Below are 21,680 nucleotides of genomic sequence, written 5' to 3'. Positions count from 1 at the left end.
TTACTGCTGATGGTTGGTTTGGGTTTTAACCAGAAGAGCTGAAACATATTTTCTAATTTACTGAATAGGCACGTTGTTGTTACCACACCAATATTTAAAAAAAAATAAAAATAAAGTAACAAGGACCTTAAATTGTACCTTCATTTGCCTGGGACAGAAAACAAAAGTTACCGAGTTTAGTCCCAACGAAACATAAAAATGCCCCAAATTAATTCATAATTTATCTCTATGAATAAAAAAAAACTCAGATTTAAAATGTTTTTAATATATATATACCCATTGTTTTATGTAGAATAATTAGCCAATTGTCTTGTCATTCTTATCAGTCTCACAGCAGATATTTTTTCAACACAACTGAAGATTTACCAAATACCTATTTTAACCTTGGGCATCGTACCGTTAGAGTAGTAGTATGTGGATGTAATTTAGAAGTTTGGATTAAAAAAACTCATTATTTTAAAAATCGTCATGGTATGAAGAAGCTCCTGGGTCGGAAGCTTCACTTTGAACCGTTCAAGCAAATGGCGGATTTAGAGAAGAGATGCTGGTGAGAATCATCCTTATCATCATCATCTTGAGCTAATACTGTTTTCCTCTCCTGGGAATCGACCGCTCTAACGGTTTGGCAGAGAATCACTACAGAGAAACAGGATGTGTGCCCAGAGTCAGCAACGAAGATATTAGATCAGGCAGCAATCAGCTGTTTTTCTGTAGGAGATTAATGGAGAGAAAAAAAACACATGATACCTCCAAATCGTTGGCAGAGTACGTTTCCCTCATTGTTTCCGTCTTGGCGGCGGCAGCTAGAAGCACGTGACGTGATCGAATGTTTGTTAACAAAAGCAGGCTCTGACTATCCACTTCACATTGTTTCTAGACGTCGCTGGGAAAAAAAATGCTTAAAATGAACGAGAGATTCGTGTCGACCAAGAGTCCCGGACTTCTTCAGATTACTGAGATGCCACGTCGTCACTTTCACTTTCATCAGGAAGGCCAGCTCTGTTCTAGGATGGCACCTTGACGCAGGGCAGGTGGTGGAAGACAGCAGGACAAAAATAATGAATAATAATCACCGTAAGGCATTGTCTCCCACCCGCTTGCATGCAGAGTTGGAGAGCTCCTTTAGGTACAGACTTGCTGCATCCTCCCAGCAGCTGTTAGCCTTTATAACCATCACTGCTCCCAACAAATCCAATATGTTTGTATGTCATTTTCATTGTTGTGAATACTCTGTGGTGCTTTAATCGCATAAATATACATAAATGTTTTGCACATTTCTTAAAATCCCCCCTACTCATAGCACACCAGTTTCAGTAGCTGAACACACTGCAAAAAGATAACTAAAAATGAGTAAAATTTTCTTGAAATTAATGTATTTGCCCTTTATTTGAGCAGGTAAATAAGATTATTTGCCAATGGAATGAGTATTTTTACCCCTAAAATAAGATAATTAGATATACTGTACTTGAAATAAGATGATGGAGATGAACTGTTCCTATTTTAAGTGCAAAAATCTTATTCCATTGGCAAATAGTCCTATTTACCTGCTCAAATCAAGGAAATATACATTAATTTCAAGGAAAAAAAAATCTTATTTTTAGGTCTATATTTGCAGTGCAGTATTTTTTTCTTCAGCTGTAAATTGGCTCTTTGCTGCTTGTACTCATGAATAATAATAAAGCATGTCTAAAAATACTGACACTTTCAGAACCAGATCAATCTGTATTTGAGACAAACCACATCATCAAATATAAAGTTTGTAAAAATCTATTTTTTTTTTAAAACATTGCTAACCTAGTAGACCGGGTGTGTATTATTCCTGTTCTGCGGTCGCTATCTGTGCTTTTTCCCAGCGTTCATCTTCTTCAGGGCCTGTATCCATGCAGGGAGATTGGAACGGCGGGCCGGCAACGCCTCATCCATTTCCGCCTGCACCGCCTCAAAGTCCGGCTCGAATGAGGAGTCCTCGTCCGCTCCCGAATCCTCCTCCGAGTCCGTAAAATCCATGTCCGCGGATTCGATGGTGGTCACCTGCTCGCAGAAATGAACTTGCCGCTTCTCCTCGACCCGTCTCTGAGCGACGGAACCAGAAATGGAACAACAGAGGAACACGGACAGAGAACAACACAAAATAATCAGTCTCAGATGGACCCTAACATGTCAGATATATGCTGGTATTCTTTAAGAAAAACTGTAGTGTCTGAATAACTTTCCAATATTTCCAGATTATCACATCTAGATTTAGAAAGTAATGTTTTTTCTCAGTATTTAATAGTAAGAACAGAAGCATTACTTTCTCAATGCAAAACACCACATCGTGATTGACGTGTATAAATGAAAAAGGAACTCAAACTGTGAGTTAAGGTCAGTGTTAACGTTATTTCCCCCTCTTTTTTTTTAGCTGCTAGTAATAACATTAATGTCCTTTACGTTTAAAACTTTCACACCTCGTCATCCAAAACACCTTACCCGTTTTGTCAGCGTTTCTATGGAGGATTCGGAGTCATGGGGCGCCTTTTGTCTGAGGACACTCCGAGGTGGGAGAGCAGCAGGATTAAATGACGTTGGAGACAGAGGGATGGGATGAGGCCTCGGCTCGTGTGGAGGGGAGACGCTTTCCTGCTGCGGCTCCACTGATTCTTCCATCATTTGGATGCTGGCGGAGGATGGTGAACATAACGGCCCTGTTTCAACACAAGGGGAAAGAAAAAACAGAGGACAAAACTGCTGAAAAATTAAATATACCATTACAAATTAAATATGCAATTACTGTTGAACCCTAGTAGGGGACATATTTCACTAAAATGTAGATAAAGTGTAAAGATTAGTAGCAATACAGCCCAGGCGTCGAAGGGTACCAACAGAGCACTTGCAGGGTACCTTTTAGGATTATTATGGGCATGGTGCCAGAGAAAATATCTCATTGGTTCCCTGTAAATACCTTTTCAGTAGAGCTGCACAATATACCGCAAATATGTCAGTCGGACAGAGTCTCACAGAAGCAGATGCTCACAGCGGACACAGATGCCCAAAACGCTAAAGCTCACGGAGTGACGGAAGCACAGCTGACAGAGTGAGGAAAAAGGAAAATAGGCATATATCACATACTGATTTTATAATTGCAATATTTATCGTAGTTATCACAAAAGCAAAGTTTTTATTTTTATTTTGCAGCCCCTTTTCTAAGTATACTTGAAGAACTCTCACAGATAGCCTTTTATTATGCTGAACGTAGCCCTGCTAATATCCTGTAGAGACACTGTAAGTTTAACATGTACTTTATCACTGTAAGTACATGCACCTTACAGTGCATGTACTTACAGTGAATGTAAGTACATGCACTGTAACGTGCATGTACTTACAGGTTGGTAACCAAAGTGACTCAAAAAGGGACTGCCTTTATCCTGGCAAGGTCCAGACGGTTAAACATAACAAAACTCTATCATTTCTTGGGAAATTATGAGAATAAAGCCATACTATTGCGAATAAGGTCGTAAAATTACGAGAATAAAGTAGTATTTTTTGCTGTCTTCCCCTTTCGTTAAAATGAGGAATGTTGAGCATCTTTTAAAGTTATACTTTGGTACCGGTTTCACAAATAAGTAAATACTGAATCTTTTTTAGCACATCAGGATCAAATCATCTCGTGACTCCCCTAGAGATATCTCACGACCCCCAGGGGGCTCCAGACCCCCACTTTGGGAACCCCTACAATCGGGGATGTTGGAGTTTGGCTGAAACACCTAAAACTGCCGTGTAATTACACCAAACTAATATATGGTAAAGTACTCTGATGGTTTAGTGTTACTCCGTCTGCTTGATGCCTCTGACAACCAACACGGTGCTAATGAAGATGGTCTTAAAATAAATACAACAAAAAAAAATCTAAGAGCTTGTTTTAGGACCATGATCTGATTATAATGAAGGTTCAATTTCCCTCCATAAAGAAGAAATATACTGAACTAATAATAACAATAATGATCATCTACATTTTTAATTGCAGCTTTTGCACATTTGAATGAAATGTGTCCTCTGCATCTAAACCATCTCTTAGGGAGCAGTGGGCTCCCACTGTGCAGGGACCCAGAGTGGGAATCTGTAGAAACTTTCAGCCTTCCCAGAACAGAAGCGTCCTCGTTTAAAGCGGCTAGGGCACCACTCACTTATGTCTCATAAATGCTTAGGTGCCACGATGACCCATCTGCTGTGTTGGAACCCAGCTCCCATTCCCTATTAGTGGGTGAACAATCCAACGCTTGGTGAATTCTGCTTCACAATCACCAGGCTGAGCTGTTAAAAAATAAAATAAAGGGTATATTTCCTTTGATGCGTAAGATCCTATTAGAGTAAGTAGTGGTGTTTGTCTTTTTGTGTTATGCCTAATTACTATTTTTGCAATAATGTAACATCACGTGTCATAAGGACCTTTCCATTACTGAAAATGAAAATGAATGAAAAGGAAAATTTAGTATATCCTGAAACTAAATGTAGGAAATTAACCATCTCTGATCGCCATCATCCGATCATCTTACATTGTTTGCTTGGATCCTGTCCGTGTCCACGTATGTTTGCAAACAAAGGTGCTGTGATGCAGGACCATTTTCAGTCCTTTCTGTCTATAAAGTATTCCTGTAGGCATGCTGTTAGTTCCTCTGCAGATTAGTACCCCATAGGAACCCTGTAAGCAAGCCCGATGGTTCCCTGTAGCGCCTTCATACTTCTCCTGAAAATACTCTGCTGTGTAATGTGTTACTACCTGACAACCTTTAACTGCATCGTAAAACATGGATTTTGTGTGTTTTCGCAGCCTTTTTCCTCATTTCCTGTTTGGTACCTTTGTCAGTCTTTTCTCCATCACTCGCTCTCTGGGTCTGGAGCCTCTCCTCTCTCCTCTCGGCCGGCTGATGTTGCCTCTTTCTGCTCATCTGGAGTCTGTTCCTCACTATTGAGTGGTAAGGGTTGCCCGACGTCTGCAATCGAAGAGAGATGGCTTTTAATGCTTTAATGCTGGAACTGCACTAACAACATTTTATACATGTTTTTTTTTCTTTCTTTCAATAAAGCAATTAATATCTGACCTCGGCAAATGCTGACAGCTTGAGCTGAAGTCTGGACAGCATTTCCGATCGGTTTTGTCCGTCTTCCATTGGCTCGGGCTGGTCGGCCTGCTGCTTTAACGCTGAAGTGTCCGTGGGTGCAGGTGGGAAAACAGGGGCCGGCGGTGGCATGCTGAAGGCCGGGGCAGGCGAGGACTCTGTGCTCCTGAAGCTCCACTGGTTGCTCCCAGTTCCTGCCGGATTCAAACTCCCCGGTGACAGATTGAGACTGTGAGGATTTGGCTGCGCGTGGGGTTGGCTCGACGGATCCTGTGACGGTCTCTCGGTTCCGGAGGTCGTGGAAAAGTTTGGGTTTATGAACTTAGCCCACTCCTGACCCTGGACGATCTCCTCCAGGAGGCTGAATGACCCCAGGCCGATGTCAAGGTCACTGCTACGCCTGAAAGAAGAGAAAGTTTAAACTCAGGTGAGACTCTAGGACTCAAAGCGCCACAGTCTTACTATCTAAGATATTGCAAACCGTGCTTGTGTGGTTCATTGCACTGAATATTGTATACATAAATGCTAGTAGACATCATTAATGAGTTTGGGTCAGTACTGCCATTTCTAGAACAAATGGAAATGACCAGAAATCAAATCCAGGATAGCAAGTCATAGACTGGAGCAAATGTTACAGCTATGTTTCTTTTGATTACTCAGACATGTGTAGCAACACTGTTCTGTTCCTTCATGAAACAAAAACAGAACACCAGCAAAGAGGGACAAATAAACCATAAATATACACAAATTGTCCCATAGATGCTGCCAAGTATTATAATTAGTGTTTACTTATAACTAGATTTTCTTATATATATATATATATATATATATATAGCGTTAGATCTGCAGGCTTTTCATTTAGCGTTTTTAATGTTACTTATTGTTTTTCATGAATTCCTCTTAAAAAAAGGAGCTGAGAAGTGTTTCAGGATTTATAGCATATCTGTTATTGAACAATAAGCGTTTGTTGGATAAAAAAAAAAAAAAAAAAAAAAAAAAAAAATATATATTATATATATATATATATATATATATATATATATATATATATATATATATATATATATATATATATATATATATATATATCATAATGTTTCCCAGCCTCCAAACAATAAACCTTTGTCTAACAGCTGTGTTTAACATTGTTTCCAGGATTATTTATTTTATCATACCACACATGACTGATTGAAAGTGTGTTTGCAGACATCTGATGACAGACTTTATGAGTGACAGGGGCGTTCTTGGCACATTACATGTAAATCAGTCACAAAGCTGTGACTGGAAATATCCCAAATGCCTGTCATAACTCTCTGATGAGTTTTCATAAGAAGCCAATAAAAACAGACAAAAAAATGTTCTGTAGAACTATTTTGGATATTTTTAAGAGCGAGTCTTTCTGGTTGATTACCTGTTGTTGCTCATAGTGTTGTCCTCTGTTTGTGCAGGATGTAATTTGCGACTGCAGTCTTCATCATTATTTGTTCTGTTGCCCGGTGTTTCTGCTCTTATTACCTGATTGGAGGATGAAATGTGATTAAAGACATTCCTTTTTTTTCCCAACTATTTGTTATTATGGGAAAAAAAATAATGAGAGCGATATTAACAGAATGACGCTCACTTGCGTTTCTTGTTCAGGAATCCCCTCTTCTTTGCCCTTTTTCCCAACGTTGCCGTGTCTGTCCTTGAATCTCTCCTTGATCTTCTGCGTCCATCTTCTCGTTTTGCTCTCGGTTGACCGCTTTCTGGTTTTGCTTGTCGTTATTTGGCTGCTCGAAAAGACCTGGACGTCCTTATTTTGCTCCAAGCTGCCGGTTCCGCCGTTCCCCACGTGGAATCCTGCATGTCCTCCACCAGCCAGGCCAGGACCGGCGCTGGTCACGGACCACACCGGGACGTGGTTCTGGCGTTGAGCCAGCTCCTGAACAGAGTCAGCACTGGCAGGGATCTGTCCTGTCATCATGGAGTTGCCGATGGGCTCCCTCTCCACGTTGGTCTTCTTGAAGAAGGTGAGTTTAACCTCTTTCTGTGGCTTAGTAGGAAAAAGCGGCCTTGTACTCGTTGGGGAGAACCTAGGATGAGGAGCCTGGTCCAGCTCCCTCTTCTCGCCCGTGTCTCCATCGGTGCCAACTTTCTGCAAAGGGAAGGAAGTTGGACTCCTGCTCCCTTCAAAAGCAGGACTTGTTGGCTGTTTTTCCTCACTTTTGAAGCCGGCTGGGACTGTGATCCCTGTAGAAGGGCTCCCGTTGAAATTAAACACATTCACAGGACTGCTGGTAACTTCCTGGAGGCCGGGTGCTCCCGTCTCACCGTTGGGCCACAGAGCCGGAGCTGCAGATGGGGATACAGGCGTCTGAAAGTGCGTCTGGCCCTCTCTTCCCGGCTGAAGCTTCAGTCTCTGCAGCATGGACTGCAGCAAGGCCTGAGTGTCTGCTGGATTAGATGACTGAGACATCTAGGAGCAAAACGTCTGTGCGTTAAATCCTGGTTTCACTGAAACACATGCGAACAATGCAGCACATCCAGCTAAACAGGGACGGCTTCACTCCACTGCCCTGTTTGGTCGTGGCTGGATACCAAGAGAGAAAAATGTACCTGTGGACCGAATCACTCCTTTAGTCCAGAGTTGGTTTTAAAAGACTCCTGCGAGGGCTGGCTTGCTCTTGCCGAGCTTTTTTGATCTCTTTCCATCGCGCGAACAGTTCTTCACCACAAAAGAAAACCAAAGGGCCCACATTTCACCGCTTCTCTTCTCGCTGCTGCTTCTCAAATAGGCCTCGCTGCCATTTTACATCCACTCGTTCAACGCTCCTCGAACTCTGCAAACGTAAATAAGTCCTTCTCTCGCGGGAAAAAAAAGCTCCTCGTGCTTCCAGTGGAAGTCTCTCCCTTTCTCTCAAGTGTCCACGGTTTGGGCACAGCAGCTCGTCGCGTTCACACACCTCTTCACAGCAGCCGCTGGTATCACCTCTGACGGGAGGAGAGTGAGTTCATGGCAGCGTTCCTCGCATCGTACGCACTGAAGCAGACAAACGAGAAAAACCAGAGAGGTGAGATAACTTTGCCTTGACAGTGACGCTCCCTCTGCGCGTGTCTTAAGTCGCCCTTCCTTCCTATTTCTCACCGAGTATAACACATGTTGCACACACACGCCCTCTTTTTTCCCACAGTGACCCTCCGCTGGTAATTATAGGGAGGTTTTAAATGAGAACAGCAGGTGTTTCTACAGTTTGCCTCTTTAGAGGGAGAGAACGATGCAAGATTCTCAGAATCCCATTATGTCTTAACTCGGTCGTTTTAGACCTTCAGCGCCTTGCAGAAGAATTCATGCCCCTTTCAGCATTTCTAGTTTTTGTCACAACCACAATTTTAAACTTAGTAAAGTAGAATTGGAAGGAAAATGATACCGGATCTTCAATTTCTTTTACAATAATAATGTTTTTTGTTAGTTTTTTTTTTTTAAAATCAAAAAAAAATATTGAATGTACTCGTTTACACTGATACCTCTAAATAAAGTCCAGAGCAAACAATGTCCTCAGTTAAAATTTGAAAAGCCAGCAGTTGGTGGGCTTAGTCAGAGGTTACCTGTGGTAACTCTGGAGGAGCTGCAGAGATTCACAGCTCAAACAGGAGAATCTGGTGACAGGAGAAACACCAATTGCGCACTTCCAAACACTGTGTGAAAATGAAAGACTGGCAACATGATGGAAACAAACATTCAGTTTGCGGCTCTAAATGGTACCCAGCAGATATGTGGACAGTGTTCGGGTCAGAGGAGACCAAAGTGGAACTTTCTGCCCTTACATGCCAGCAGAGAAACTAACACTGCATTTCACCCTGAGCACGTCGCCTCAATGATGAAACATAGTGGTGGCAGCATCATGCGGTGGGAATGATTTTTCTTAGAAGGGGCATAAAGGCTTGTCAGAGATAATGAGAAGATAGATGGGACTAAGTACAAGGTCCTAAAACCTCTGTTAAAGATTATGAGATTACAGACGCTGGAGCTGCAGAAAGCAGTTACTGGAAAACTGCAGATAACTCACGGACACTGAGGACGACAGAGACTGACATAGATTGGACTGATTAATGAAAATGGACCAGCTTAGTCATGTCTAGAATATGGTGACACATTCTCCACCAATGCAATGCGAGGGACACTGATGTCATATGGGTACACTCTATTGCGGAGTGTACATTCTAGATTCTATACAATGCTCAAGTAAATGATAATTTCAAGCTCTCTCACTTCCTGATTTTACCCTTTCCTTTTCACCATGATCAATATGAGAGTCCAGTACTGAAGCTGTACCACTCCTCTGGCTCGTTTAAATGTGTTAAAGTATATTTTCTGCACCGCAAGTCTTTTCTTACTAAAGAATAAAAGAAGATTGCTTCTCCAGGGTAAAGAACTAGCAGAGGACACCCACCGTAGGCATGCAGCCAGAGCTACAATGAGATGGCTTAGATCAAAGTACTTTAATGTGTTAAATGGCCTAGTCAAAGTCCTGGGCAAAACAGTAGAAAGACTTGAAAGTTGAGGTTCACAGACAATCCTCATCCAGTCTAAGTTTAAGTCTCTTTGCCCAATTGAATGGGAATAAATGTCTGTCTGTAGATGAGCAAAGATGGCAGAGACGCTCCTCAAAAGACTTTCAGATTTATTTGCGACAAACGGGCGTTTTACAAACTATTTACTTAGTGGGGTTGCATATAAATCCACACCTTTCCACATATTTATTTGCAAACAATTTTGGAAACCCTGTGTAATTTATCTCACTTTTGAGTAACCTCAAGTAAATTGTTGTTTGTGGTTGCATTGTGACAAAATATAAGAAAAATGTGGTAAAAATACTTTTGTAAAGCACTGTATTATCTCAGTATTGTATCTTTACACTAAAGTCTCTGCCAATGTATTAATTCATCATTAAAGTCTAAACTAAGCTATCACAATGTACATCTGATCAATATTGAAATGAGAACAATAGGTTTAAGGTTGATACTGTTGTTTTTGTGGTGGACTCTAAAGCATAATCACACATTTGGAGCAAGAATAAGGATCCAGTCAAACATCTAGTGAGGTTTATTGCAGCACAAACATCTGGACCAGTCTGATGCTTAATCCAAGCTTATTGTAGGCAAATCAAAAGTGAAATAAGACTTGAGATTTTAACTATCAAAAGAAAACCTGTCTATATCAGTATGCAGCAATTAAGGGAAAGGAATGGCATTACTAGAAGTCTGGTGCATTGGAATAGTCATCTACCTGTCATCTAATAAGAAAGATATGCGACTGTATTCACTTCCCATTTAAGAACAAGTACTACAATTAGACAATAAAAGACTTACTACTAAATATTAAGGCAAGGCAAGGCAAATTTATTTATATAGCACAATTCAGTACAGAGACAATGCAAAGTGCTTTACATGATTAAAATATAGGAATAAAAGCAAGTAGGGGTAGAATGTAGAAACAAAAAAGAACATTTAAAACAGTAAAACAGTTTAACTAGAACATTCAAAGGCAATTTCAAACAAATGTGTTTTTAATCTCGATTTAAAGGAACTCAGGCTTTCCGCACCTTTACAGTTTTCAGGAAGTTTGTTCCAGATAAGTGGAGCATAGGAACTAAATGCTGCTTCTCCTTGTTTGGTTCGTGTTCTCGGTATGCAGAGCAGGCTGGAGCCATTAAGTGGACAGACTCAAAAATAACCTTAATTAACCTAATATCTGCCACCAGGTAATCAACCCTAGTTGTAAAAAAAAAAAAAACTATTACTGGTTTATAAATAAGTGTTCAGGAATCTATTCAGATGTAAAAGTTATTTATCTATAATACAGTGCATGTCATCAAAAAAAAGCAGTAGCATTTTCAATGTATCTACACCGATAAAACATCAAAAGTTAACTAAATTAAGGCTGGAGGAGGTTCTAAGTGAACGAACTAAAAGAGCCGGCTCTTTGGAAGACCTGCGACAAATCTACAGAATCCCAAAATAAGAGCCGGAATTCCCGCCATTATCATCGACTCCTCAGTTAGTGCGCATGCGCTTGACTCCTGTGTCTCTGATAGGTCCACTGCGAGGAAGTGGGTTATGGCGGCGTAAACAAGGCGAGGGTCGGTTGTTGAGTGAAGCGGCCATCGCAAATAAACTTTTTACTTTTAAAAACACAGCCACAGCAAAAAACAAAAACAAAAAAAAAAAAACAAGTATGTTTTTCGTACGAGGAGCTATTCTCTGGGCGGACACGATTAAAAACCCAACAAACCGATCCCACGGCTGTTTGGTAGCTCTGTGAAAACCTTGCGGCGCGGTTTGCTCATTTAACCGATAAATAACTGTGTAAAAATGCAATGTGTCGTGACGGGAGGAAACGTGAAAGGTACTGAACACTTCCTGTTGCTTCAGCGCTCTCCGCAGTTAGATTACAAGCATTATAAGTTAGCAATGACTGAATCATTGACTGTGTGTATATATATATGTGTGTGTGTACCGTCCAGTGCTGGGCAAAGCCGTCCACTCTCTGTCCAGGATCGGAGACGAGCTGTACGTGGAGCCTCAGGAAGAAGGGGTGAGCTGCTGCTGCTGATGATGATGATGCTGCTGTCGGATGCAGCGACACTTCCTCCTGCCATGCGTGCAGTCTGGTTTCTTCCTGTCAGTGCAAATGTGCGTCAATGAACAGAGCTGATGTAGTTTTTTTTTTCTGTCTCCCTCTCTGACTTAAAGCTGGCCCTGCGGTCTGTGAACTCCTCTCGTTCGGCGTACGCTTCCTTCCTGTTCGCGCCGCTCTTCTTCAGCAGGTGCGGGTTTTATTTTTTCCCGTCTTTCCGTGTGGGTCAGTGAACATCACACTCACGATGCTAAAGGCTGACCAAAATGCGACGTTTCTGTGCAGGTACTCCATCCCCAGGGGGCTCAACTTCCGCTGCAAGCTGGCAATAAAGGTGTGAGAGCACAAATGCACGGTTTAAAAAGAAAATCTGAAATTTTCTAAGTTGTTTTGCAGGATATAAAACCCCATATTAAAAAAAAGCTGTACATGTCTTTAAAAAGACTACTTCAGATGTCAGAAAGCTTTGGCCGGTTACTGGTATCAAGCTACACTACAGACACCAAAGTTTTGAAGCAGTTTTTGTAGTTATGCTTCTGCACAAAATCAGCGTGATTAAATAATAATGAAGCGTTGCTGAAATAGTAAACCTCATCATAAAATATTGTATAGAGTCCCTGATCAGAAAACAAGTTTACTGTTTTTGTCCAGTAGTTGGGGTCTGATTGCTTAGTGTTTGCTTACTTTAAAGTAAGCTCATCGTTCTTTAACAACAGCATAGTATTGATATCAAATTTAAACTGGTAGTTTTGTTTTAAAGTTGTGGCTCTTTTAAATCTTCTCGTCCTCTGAAAATAAGTTTATTTACAAACGATTTAACATAAATGTATACCTAAAGGTACATTGAGGAAAATTGTGCATATCAATGAAAGAACACGCTGATGTTGCAGTAAATGCATCCCATTTACTGCAACAATTCATGGAACTCATACTCTTTGTTTTTTTGTTTTTTAACAAAAGGTATTGTGAACAGAAACTTGAAGTTCCTTTAAAACTTTTGGCCTGTGGTGTATGGTAAGGTTTAAAAAAGCTAGTTTCAAAACTGAAAATATTTAACATGCGGATCCTGCTCATGTTTGAAGTTTTCTTTGTTTTGTTTTTTTGACTGAGGAAGGTTAATGGAGTCATTAGAGTTTGCTGTAGCTGTGTTGAGCATGGAGTAAGGAAGCACGGCCCCTCCCCCACCTACTGCTGTCACTCAGCTGTTTTTTACCACAGATTTTAAATATGAAATGATTTTAACTATTATAACATGGTGTGTTATTCTTGGAGCAGTAAGAATGGTTGTTCATTTTTCTATTTTAAAGAAAAGCAATCAGATCTTGCTGCACATTTTTGCTTTAGGTTTCTGCGTGAACATAAAACCACGTTGTTTTTATTCAGGTTTATCATACTGTGAGAATTTCACACCGGCCCGTTTCCTAGATCCACGTCACTTCTCCTCACCAGATCTGGAAAACCGATGTTCATGACTGATCCCAACTGAGCAATTGATCAGTAAAAAGAGAGAAAATGGATAGATCTAAATGTTCTCTAGCGTCGCTCAGTTCTACCTGCTTAGTTCTGTGCCACGTTGGTACCAGGAGGTTGTGGTTATCAGTGCGAAACCTCTGAGCTTCCTGTCCCAGATAGTTGCAGATAATCTCACGGAGTAAAATCTTCCATTTTGCACATGTGAGCACGACATTATAGTGAGGCAGTAACAGGTTTTCAACATGACATGAGACAATTTCACTTTAGATGAACTTAAACCCCTGCAGAGTTGTTAGTTACTTCCTGTTCTGTTTTTTTCTTTTTGTTTTACTCTACCAGAGTGTGCAGACCGTCTTCAGATCTCTTGCAACTTTAGAGAAAACGGTGGAAAAATGTCACATCGGCCTTGACGAGCAAAAAGACCGCCTAACTTTCACGCTGCACTGCAAACATGGTAACGCCACCCTGCTTCTCTTTCGCCGCGAACAGCGCTGCGCTCTCAGGGGTTCACGCACAGGGGTCACTTGTTGTTCATTTTCACACGTTCAGTCCTAATTATGGCCCTTGTGCATTCAGTGCTTTGCATTCCCCCTGTGCGTCATTTTGAACTCTAAGGGGTTTGTGTGTTGGGTCATCCTCTCCAGGCCTCCTGAAGACGCATAACCTGTCTTACCAGGACAGCGAGAGCTTGGAGGCCGTGTTCGATAAAGACAGCTGCGCCAACGTGTTCAGAGCCCAGCCCAGGTCTTTAAACCTCCACACGTTTCGTTTTTGCTTTGCTTCCCTCGCACGGCTGCGGGTTTAAACCTTCGCCGATGTTGGTTTTGCATTTGAAATGATGCATTTTCTTGCCTTCTTTGTCCCCAGAGTGCTGGTGGACACGGTGGTGCACTTCCCTACGTCCCTGGAAGAAGTGACCCTGACACTGAGTGACGAACGGATGTGGGTCAGGAATCATGTGGAGGACGAAGCAGGTGACAAAATTTAGCCCCCGCCAACCAGCTAATACCACGACAAGTAGGCCGGACGATTAGTTCAGCTATTATTACAGGAAACCACAAACTGAAAACTCCTCTCAGTGGCGGGGCTCATTTCCCCTCCCGCTTGACTCGGCATGTTTTTATTTTTTGTATTTTTACTCAGTTTGAAGGAGCTTTAAAGTTCAGAACCTTTCACGAAACATGCATCGTGCTACCGTAAATGAAACAAAATGATCATTTATAGACGACAGATTACATGGATAAAACCCAAGCGTGTTCTTGCAGATGAAACGGTTGAAGTAAACGTCGGGATTTGAACCTGGGCCCTTGTTTTCCCCTTTAATTCCTCCCTCTCAGAGCGCTCCAAGGCCGTGCTGACCGAGCTGTGTCTGGCTGCGGATGAGTTCGACCACTTTGACATCAAACTCCACAACAGCATCACCTTCTGTCTGAAGGAGTTTCGGGTGCGACAGATAAGAGAGAAAAACATCTTTTAGTTGAAATGCCTGGAATGCTTTTTGTCCAGACGCTTTTTTTTTTTTTTTTACATCATCTTCTCCCCTCCAGGGTTTGCTGTTGTTCGCTGAGTCCACCGGCCTCCCTGTGACTATGTACCTTGATGAGCCCGGCAGGTGAGCGCAGTTATTTTCATATGGCACACATGTTAGGATAATTGTTCCACTTTTGGACGCTGATCTGCCTGTTTTGTTTGTGTGTCAGCCCCGTGGTGCTTTCAGTAACGGACAGCGTTCTGGAGGGGAATTTCGTGCTGGCGACGCTTTCGGATGATCACTATCTCCGCCAGAGCAACAGAGGGTAAAACTAACAACAAGCAAAACAGACCGGCCTTGGTGGTTATTATTCTGTGGAGGACGCCCGTAAAAGCTTTAATTCACCAGTCAGCTTTCAGTAAGAAGAAGGAAAAAAAAAAAAACAGAAGAGATAGAACAACATGAAAGTCAGATCAATAACTTTCAGCCAGTGTTTCCTGTCTGACGCATTTCAAAGAAAAGGCAGGAAGTCCTGAGTGTTTGCTCCTGTGTGCCCCCTGGTGGAAAATGCGAGTAGGACTCAAGTCAGCTGGAAGTCATTTATTCAGGCCACTGCTAGTTCAAGTTCAAGTAACTTTATATATCCGAACTTCAGGTGTAAAGCAGCATCACCTCACAGCGCAGAGAAGAAAGACAAGATAACAAACACAAACATTAGACACCACTGCATACATCATAAGACTATAAATGTACAAGTTAGTTAAAGGTAACCCACCATCATTTTGCTTCATATTAACAACACCTATAGTTGGAGAGTTATTTTTCTGTGGATCTGTCAGATACAATTGTGAGTTTCTGATGTTAATTGTTCAGTGTGTCCCAGAATTAGGGTTCTCCATCTCCCTGAAGACATCATCAATAATCCTATTTAAGGAATTGTTGCTGTCTGTTAATCTGGGTAGGGTTATAAGGCAATTTCCAGACAATCGGACGTTTTGTGCTCCTGACTTCTTAGTGTTAGTGTTAACTTCTAGTGTTAACAACTTTGGCCAAATATGAAGAGCCAACAGATGTTTTTAAATGTAGGTATAAATGCATGGTTTAGATGTTTTTCCAGTATTTCAATGGAATAAATACATTTAATTTCCACTATTAAGGTGGAAACTGTGTTTTTGTTTTTACATAATTTCCCACTAATATCAGCATAAGATAAGGAAAGAAATTCCTTTATTGTCCCACAGTGGGGACATTTGCGCGTGACTGTGGCAAAGACCCAGAGTTACACACACTTTTAGCAAAGAAAACAAAAATACAAGCTGATCTACTCTAATCTAAAGTTAGTTTTAAAGCAACAGAGAGTGATCTTATCAGAAAGGCCACAATAAAAGTAAAAATAAATAACAGCATAAGTATTTCACAATACTTGGTAATACTGAAAAACGAGACACTAGTGCCGAAACCCCCCAAAAAAAGAGTAAAAAAAAGCCAGCCTATTTAGATAACGATATAAGATAAAATGCAATATGCATGACTGTAGTTAGGCTGGTGTTTTTCTACTCTTTAACTTGAATCTTTCATCTTTTTCATCCCATAGAAGAAAAGTGTGTTCTTTATTTTAAAACCTGAAAATAGAAATAAAATATTGGTTCCTTAAAAGAAATGACAACAACTTTCCTATGGTAAATATTGATCAGCTGTCTCTTTCTGACAGGTCATCTAACATTGGTAGAAGAATGATGGAAATTGTTCATTAAACACCCATAAAAATACTTTGTGGAAAGCCTTTCCTGAAGAATTAAAGCTGGTATAGCTTTAGAAGTCGGACCGACATCATCTTAATCCCTGTAGATTAATTCTTTTAATGTGTAAAGGCAGTACAATATATGCCTTACATTTGGAACGACTGCCAGGAGAAAGTCCGCTCTCTCTAAAAAGAACACGATCACCTAACTCAGACGTTGAAATGTGTCCCTGAATGAACCTCAGGAGCTGTGCAGCAACGGCCTCTGTGCAGAGATCAAAGTGGAGATGGTTGAACACGATGCACCTCACCATGCTCGGCCGCACATCGGCGCACGCTATTCATAGCAAGCGTGAAACACGGTGGTGGAGGGAGGCTGATTGGGGCCTTTCTGCTGTTACCTGGTGGCCTTACAACCACTAAATAAACCACAAATAGCTCCGTATAGCAAAGTCATCTAGAGTTAAACACGAGGTCTTCTGGATGACAGCAAAACTTCAACATTCAAGGCGTTAAGTGGTGGTTTTATGAAACTTCCCCCACGGAGGAAAAGACTGATAAAGTTAGATGATAAACCACTGGTACCAAATGATGGGTTGTGCTTTGTTTTACATACTTCTCCATTTTGGCTTCTTCCCAGTTTATTAAATTATGAATGTGTTGTATTAAGTTGAGCTGTATGTCTTAGGTTTTAATAGTAATACCAGATCTTCTTTATTAGGTTCTGATACGCAAAGCTCAACGACTGAAGGAGGGTTTCGCGTGTTTACCGTCGCTGAATCGTTTGTCTTTGTATGTGTCGGATTTAGGCAGCGTCACGTTAACTTCAGACGGGTCTGGCTCTAAGAATGTTAGTGCTTGTTGATCGTCGGTCTTTGCAGGTACAGAGTTTCTACCCGGTGTTAAAAAGTCTGGTTAGGTTGGGGAAAAAGGAAAATTGAGTTTGGGAAATCTCCAAGTTTGCAGATATAACCCTTTTTTTTTCATTTTCTAGAACACAGAAATATAATTTTCAGCAGGATAAAGCTCTTAACTTTGTTGATTCGTGTTTGGATCAAATCTTCTTTCATGGGGTTTCTGCAGCCTAACTTCAATTTAGCATTTTAGCTGTCAGTACTATTATTATTATTATTTTCTGACTGGCAACCCACAGATAAATGCACGCTTGCTAACCAATAAACACGGACCATTTCTTTACTTGTTCTGGCCCCTGGACTAAGGAAGGGTTTTAAAGTAGATCCGTGGCTGTTAAACGAATCATTATGTTTCTTTTTCTTTTCACAAAACCTCTCCAAAAATCGTTGCTCAGGGAATCCAGCCTGCACAATTTGAGAAATGTCGTCATAACTCAAGCTGATTGCAGTGCGTTCAGCTTAGGGATGGACATTTATCATGTGGTTCATCTTTAGCAGAAACAAGCGTCATCATGGTTTGAACCGTGATTGCTGCGATGACGATAAACGCTAAATGACGAGGCTGTTACTCTTGCTCTAGTTCTGGTACCTGCTAGAGTTTTATGAAAAGGGCAGGAATTTTTTATTTTTGTGGAGCTCTGAAGGCTGGACAGTCATGCACTGCAAAAAGGGAGCTAAAAGTAAGTGAAATTTTCTTGAAATCATTGTAATTTTCCTTGATTAGAGCAGGCAAATAACAGTATGTGCCAATGGAATAAGATTTTTGCACTTAAAGTAGGAACAATTCATCTCCATTGTCTTATTTCAAGTGCAGGATAACTAATTATGTTATTTTAGAGATGAATTGTTCCTATTTTAAGTGCAAAAATCTTATTCCATTGGCAAATAGTCTTATTTACCTGCTCAAATCAAGGTAAAACACACTAATTTCAAGAAATTTTTACTTATTTTTAGTTCCCTTTTTGCAGTGTGGGATTTATATCCAAAAATAGAGTTTTAAGGCCATATTACCCATCCCTGCTTCAGTTACTAATAAAGCAGAGAAGACAGGCCTTTTTTAGTGCGACATAAAATTTAGACTCAATGGAAACGGTTTGTCCTCAGATCTCCAGATTTTTATCTAAACTCAACCAATCAAGTAGAAGTTTGTCTCTGTAGGTCGTGTAGCAATAATGATTCTTGTCAATCAGAGGAGGCAGGAAATGTTCCTGTATCAATTAGGGATATCACATGTATGACTGAATAGTTAAGAGTTTCTGCCTGTTTAAAAAAAAAAAGCCTTATTAGGATGTTAAAAAGGTTTGTTTTTTTGTTGCCTAGTGTGTTTTTAAGTCGTGATGCATCACCTGAAATTAACCCTGGCAATAAATGACAGCAACTGAGACCCAGCTATTTCTGCTTTTAATCATTAATTATTAAAGTACATCAGGATGTTGCCTCCTCGTTCCCTCTGATCTCAGAGCCGACGCGGAGCAGACGCGGCCTCCCGACGACTTCATGAACGACGACATGGACGCCTATCTGATCGCCATGGATTCCAGCGTGGCACCGGGGCCCTCCACCGCAGACCCGCCCGCGCCCTCATTAGCCGCATTCAGAAAGCCCCCGGCGCCCAATTACAGGACCCGAACCTACAGCGAGGAGGAGGAAGATGGGGAGGAAGATCCAGAGAGGCCACCAGATAAAAAGGTACCTTTTTTTTTTTTTAGTTTTCTCTGATGACAAGGTGATGTTCATTTTAGCTTTGGGTTTATTTATTTAAACATGTGCCGCACATGTTAAAGCTTTACTGTTTTGTCGTTGATGCTCAGAGATCTTACTTCTATTGGAGGAGTTTAAATAATTATTTTCATCCAGTGTTTATCTTCATTGACGGCAAACAGAAATCCAGCATTGTGACCAACAACATAAGAGAAATTTAAGTAACACAATCTTACAGAGTCAGTCAGAGGTTTACATGAACTTAGAATTACACAAAAAGGTCAGTTGTAGACTGAAAATCGTGGGAGTTCCCAGTTATGATGCTTTCAATGACGGGGAAAAATAATCGGACATTTCACTGCCTGAGCTGCCGGTTAAAGATCAGTGTGAATCAGTGCAAAATTGGCCAATTTATTCATGCATCCCTGCTAAAAATACAGCTTATTCCCATTACTATTTTTTTTTTACAATAAATTTAAAAGGAAAAAAATCACAATGTGATTAAGTTGCTTTCATTAAAAACAGAAAATTCCTCTGAAATTAATGTGGCATCTTGATTATTGCTGTTCTAATGTTCCCTGTAATATTTCTTATTTTGAATTGGATGCAAAGCAAAGTCACGCTGTATAGTTTCCACAGCATGACCAGAAAATAGAGTTAAGCCCATAATTATTCACTCCTGTACGGCTTTAAATTTAAAGCAAACCTTTAATTTGACCGTCGTTTTTTCCCCCTGAGTGGAAGTGATAATATTGTTTTTGGAGTCGCTCGGCCTGACTTGAATCTGATAGAGAATCTGTCTGGGGAGCTAAAGATTAGGATGATGGTAAGGAGGCCTGCCAACCTCAAGGACTTGGAGCAGATCATCGAACACAAATTAGTGAAATACAAGTGCAAACATGGAAATAGCTGCTCCCATGAAGACGTTTCCGATGACAATTTAGAGGAGTATAAATAATCCCATTTTTAAAAAATAAAATACAGACCAAAACAGAGAAAAATGTATTTTTAAAATTATTGTCTTATTATTTTTTAGGAGATGCTGCTGTCTTTTCCAGTCAGAGACAGACGTCCTGGTGAACTTAAAGGGGACATAGTTTAGAGTGAAGTCTAAAGGGGACTTATCGTGCAAAATCCTTTTTTTAGCCCTTAAATACACTCTGTTGTGTACCGTTGTCTCTAGGCGTGCAGAAAACTAGAATGTAGTCTCTCAGGGAGCTGCGTAGTTATCTTTATGTACTTTTTTGGGTCATATTCTTCAAGCTGTTCAGTTTTCTATGTTTTTTATTACATTTTTAAACGATTACGTCACAGTATTTGCTGCGGAGCTGCTAAACAAGGTCATGGAGAATATGAATATGAATATCTGTACTCTATATAGTTGCATTTGGCTTTCTTGGAAGTGTGGGAAAAGTGCAGTAACCTTCTTTCAGCCAGCTGACTGGCCGTGCCCAGCAACAAGTGGGGGAGGGGACATATTGTTACTCTATGCTAGAGAAAACTCTGTCAAAATGAGGGACAATGTTACCAATTTGTTGCCGTAACTCGTTTAAACCGTGATGTGTCCATCATTTACCCTGGATAAAATTCTGCCTTGTTAAACGGCTTTCCGTATCTCTCCCCCCCCCCCCTACAGTTCCGCTCCCTGTTCTTCGGGTCGGTGCTTCCTCCGTCCCCTCGGAGGAGCTCGCAGCCTTTCACCACTCAGGAAGTGCTGGCCAGCGACAGCGAGGAGGACGAAGCTGAAGCAGACTGACGGTCAGAACCACGGGGCGGATCGGACGGACGGGAAACCTGAGAGCGCTGTTACAGCACCACACCTGGCACCACACCTGGATTACTTGAAACGAGAGAAACTGACTTTTAGTTTTTACCGAGGTTACCTGGGCCTCCGTTGACAGACTGTGCTGCCACTGTTCTTCCACTGCATCCCAGACCGAGGACTCTGAGGTGCATGTTGAGCTTAAAAACTGTGATAATGTGAAACATGAAGCACTTCAGTTTGTTTTTGTTTTTTACTTGTCTGGTTGATGGAGAAGCACCAAAGAAAATAAATTAGCTTTTCATATTATTATATAAACAATATTTATTATTTATTTACATCTGAAACGGTTCCAGCATAAATGAATATTGAGCTCAAACAAGAAGTACACTCCACAGTCAGATGCTGTCTCTGTTAAAAGTAGGATTCAGCATAAGAAGCAGAGTTCCTAAGGATCCGTGAGCCGGACTTAGCAGGATGGCCGCCGTCATCGCTAACTTTCTCCTTCTGGGCTTGGAAGCTTTTCCCCCTGGTCTGCGGTTTCCTCCTCTCCCTCTCTTGCTCCTTCTCTCTCTTCTTCCTCAGCTTCTCCTCCTCTTTCTCCTTCCTCTCCTGCTCCCTCCGCCTCCTCCTCCTCTCCCTGGAGCTCAGCTTCTCCTCCGGGTCCTCCGGAGGGATCGGCTCGTCCACCGGCGTGACGTCGCTGAAGTCCTGAATCAGGATTTTGGGCACCTGCATTTTGGGTTTCTTGGTGGGCTTGGCCTTCTTGGGCTGCTCTCCTTTCAGTTTGCGGAAGAGTCCGAAGCGCTTGGAGGTGTCGGGCTGCTGCTGCTGCTGCTGCTGCTGCTGCTGCTGCGGCGGCTGCTGCTGAGGCGGCTGCTGCTGAGGCGGCTGCTGCTGCTGCGG

General features: G+C 41.4%; 3 protein-coding genes across 4 annotated transcripts in view; 1 reads left to right on the top strand and 2 right to left on the bottom strand.

Moving 5' to 3' along the window:
- Positions 1 to 1,751: 1,751 nt before the first annotated feature.
- Positions 1,752 to 11,836, bottom strand: LOC105932628. 2 transcript variants are annotated; one of them, XM_036127114.1, is made up of 8 exons: positions 11,593 to 11,836; positions 7,692 to 8,115; positions 6,718 to 7,551; positions 6,508 to 6,611; positions 5,079 to 5,496; positions 4,835 to 4,970; positions 2,470 to 2,684; positions 1,752 to 2,073 (listed from the first exon to the last, which is right to left on the bottom strand). In XM_036127114.1, the coding sequence occupies exons 3-8, from the start codon at positions 7,549 to 7,551 to the stop codon at positions 1,834 to 1,836; spliced, it is 1,947 nt and encodes a 648-aa protein (XP_035983007.1). In that variant the 5' UTR covers positions 7,692 to 8,115; positions 11,593 to 11,836; the 3' UTR covers positions 1,752 to 1,833. The 2 variants fall into 2 exon arrangements, with proteins under 2 accessions (XP_035983007.1, XP_012727322.2); XM_012871868.3 differs by having other exon boundaries at positions 6,718 to 8,115.
- Positions 11,163 to 21,083, top strand: rad9a (RAD9 checkpoint clamp component A). Its single transcript, XM_012871951.3, has 12 exons — positions 11,163 to 11,481; positions 11,600 to 11,670; positions 11,829 to 11,902; positions 11,998 to 12,046; positions 13,525 to 13,639; positions 13,830 to 13,929; positions 14,053 to 14,159; positions 14,523 to 14,629; positions 14,733 to 14,797; positions 14,886 to 14,981; positions 18,772 to 19,000; positions 20,649 to 21,083. Exons 1-12 carry the CDS (start codon positions 11,448 to 11,450, stop codon positions 20,766 to 20,768), a joined length of 1,167 nt encoding a protein of 388 aa, XP_012727405.2. The 5' UTR covers positions 11,163 to 11,447; the 3' UTR covers positions 20,769 to 21,083.
- tbc1d10c (TBC1 domain family, member 10C) overlaps positions 21,079 to 21,680 on the bottom strand; it is a 13,405-nt gene continuing 12,803 nt past the window's right edge. Inside the window, exon 10 of the mRNA XM_036127111.1 lies at positions 21,079 to 21,636. Coding sequence (XP_035983004.1) covers positions 21,189 to 21,636 — 448 coding nt within the window. The 3' untranslated portion in view covers positions 21,079 to 21,188. The remainder of the gene's footprint in view (positions 21,637 to 21,680) is intronic.

The sequence above is a fragment of the Fundulus heteroclitus genome, chromosome 23 (genome assembly GCF_011125445.2).
Source record: "Fundulus heteroclitus isolate FHET01 chromosome 23, MU-UCD_Fhet_4.1, whole genome shotgun sequence".
Taxonomy (NCBI): Eukaryota; Metazoa; Chordata; class Actinopteri; order Cyprinodontiformes; family Fundulidae; genus Fundulus; species Fundulus heteroclitus.
Note: the sequence above shows the minus strand (reverse complement) of the source record. Positions and strands in the feature narration are given on the sequence as shown.

What these genes read in the sequence shown, in the direction of transcription:
- LOC105932628 (XM_012871868.3), bottom strand. Translation starts at nt 7,551, where the DNA reads ATGTCTCAGTCATCTAATCCAGCAGACACTCAGGCCTTGCTGCAGTCC. An exon ending in TTCCTGAACAAGAAACGCAA is followed by an intron (nt 6,612 to 6,717) that starts GTGAGCGTCATT and finishes TCCTCCAATCAG; the next exon opens with GTAATAAGAGCAGAAACACC. An exon ending in AGCTGTCAGCATTTGCCGAG is followed by an intron (nt 4,971 to 5,078) that starts GTCAGATATTAA and finishes CTTCGATTGCAG; the next exon opens with ACGTCGGGCAACCCTTACCA.
- rad9a (XM_012871951.3), top strand. Translation starts at nt 11,448, where the DNA reads ATGCAATGTGTCGTGACGGGAGGAAACGTGAAAG. An exon ending in GACGGGAGGAAACGTGAAAG is followed by an intron (nt 11,482 to 11,599) that starts GTACTGAACACT and finishes TGTACCGTCCAG; the next exon opens with TGCTGGGCAAAGCCGTCCAC. An exon ending in TCATGTGGAGGACGAAGCAG is followed by an intron (nt 14,160 to 14,522) that starts GTGACAAAATTT and finishes CCTCCCTCTCAG; the next exon opens with AGCGCTCCAAGGCCGTGCTG.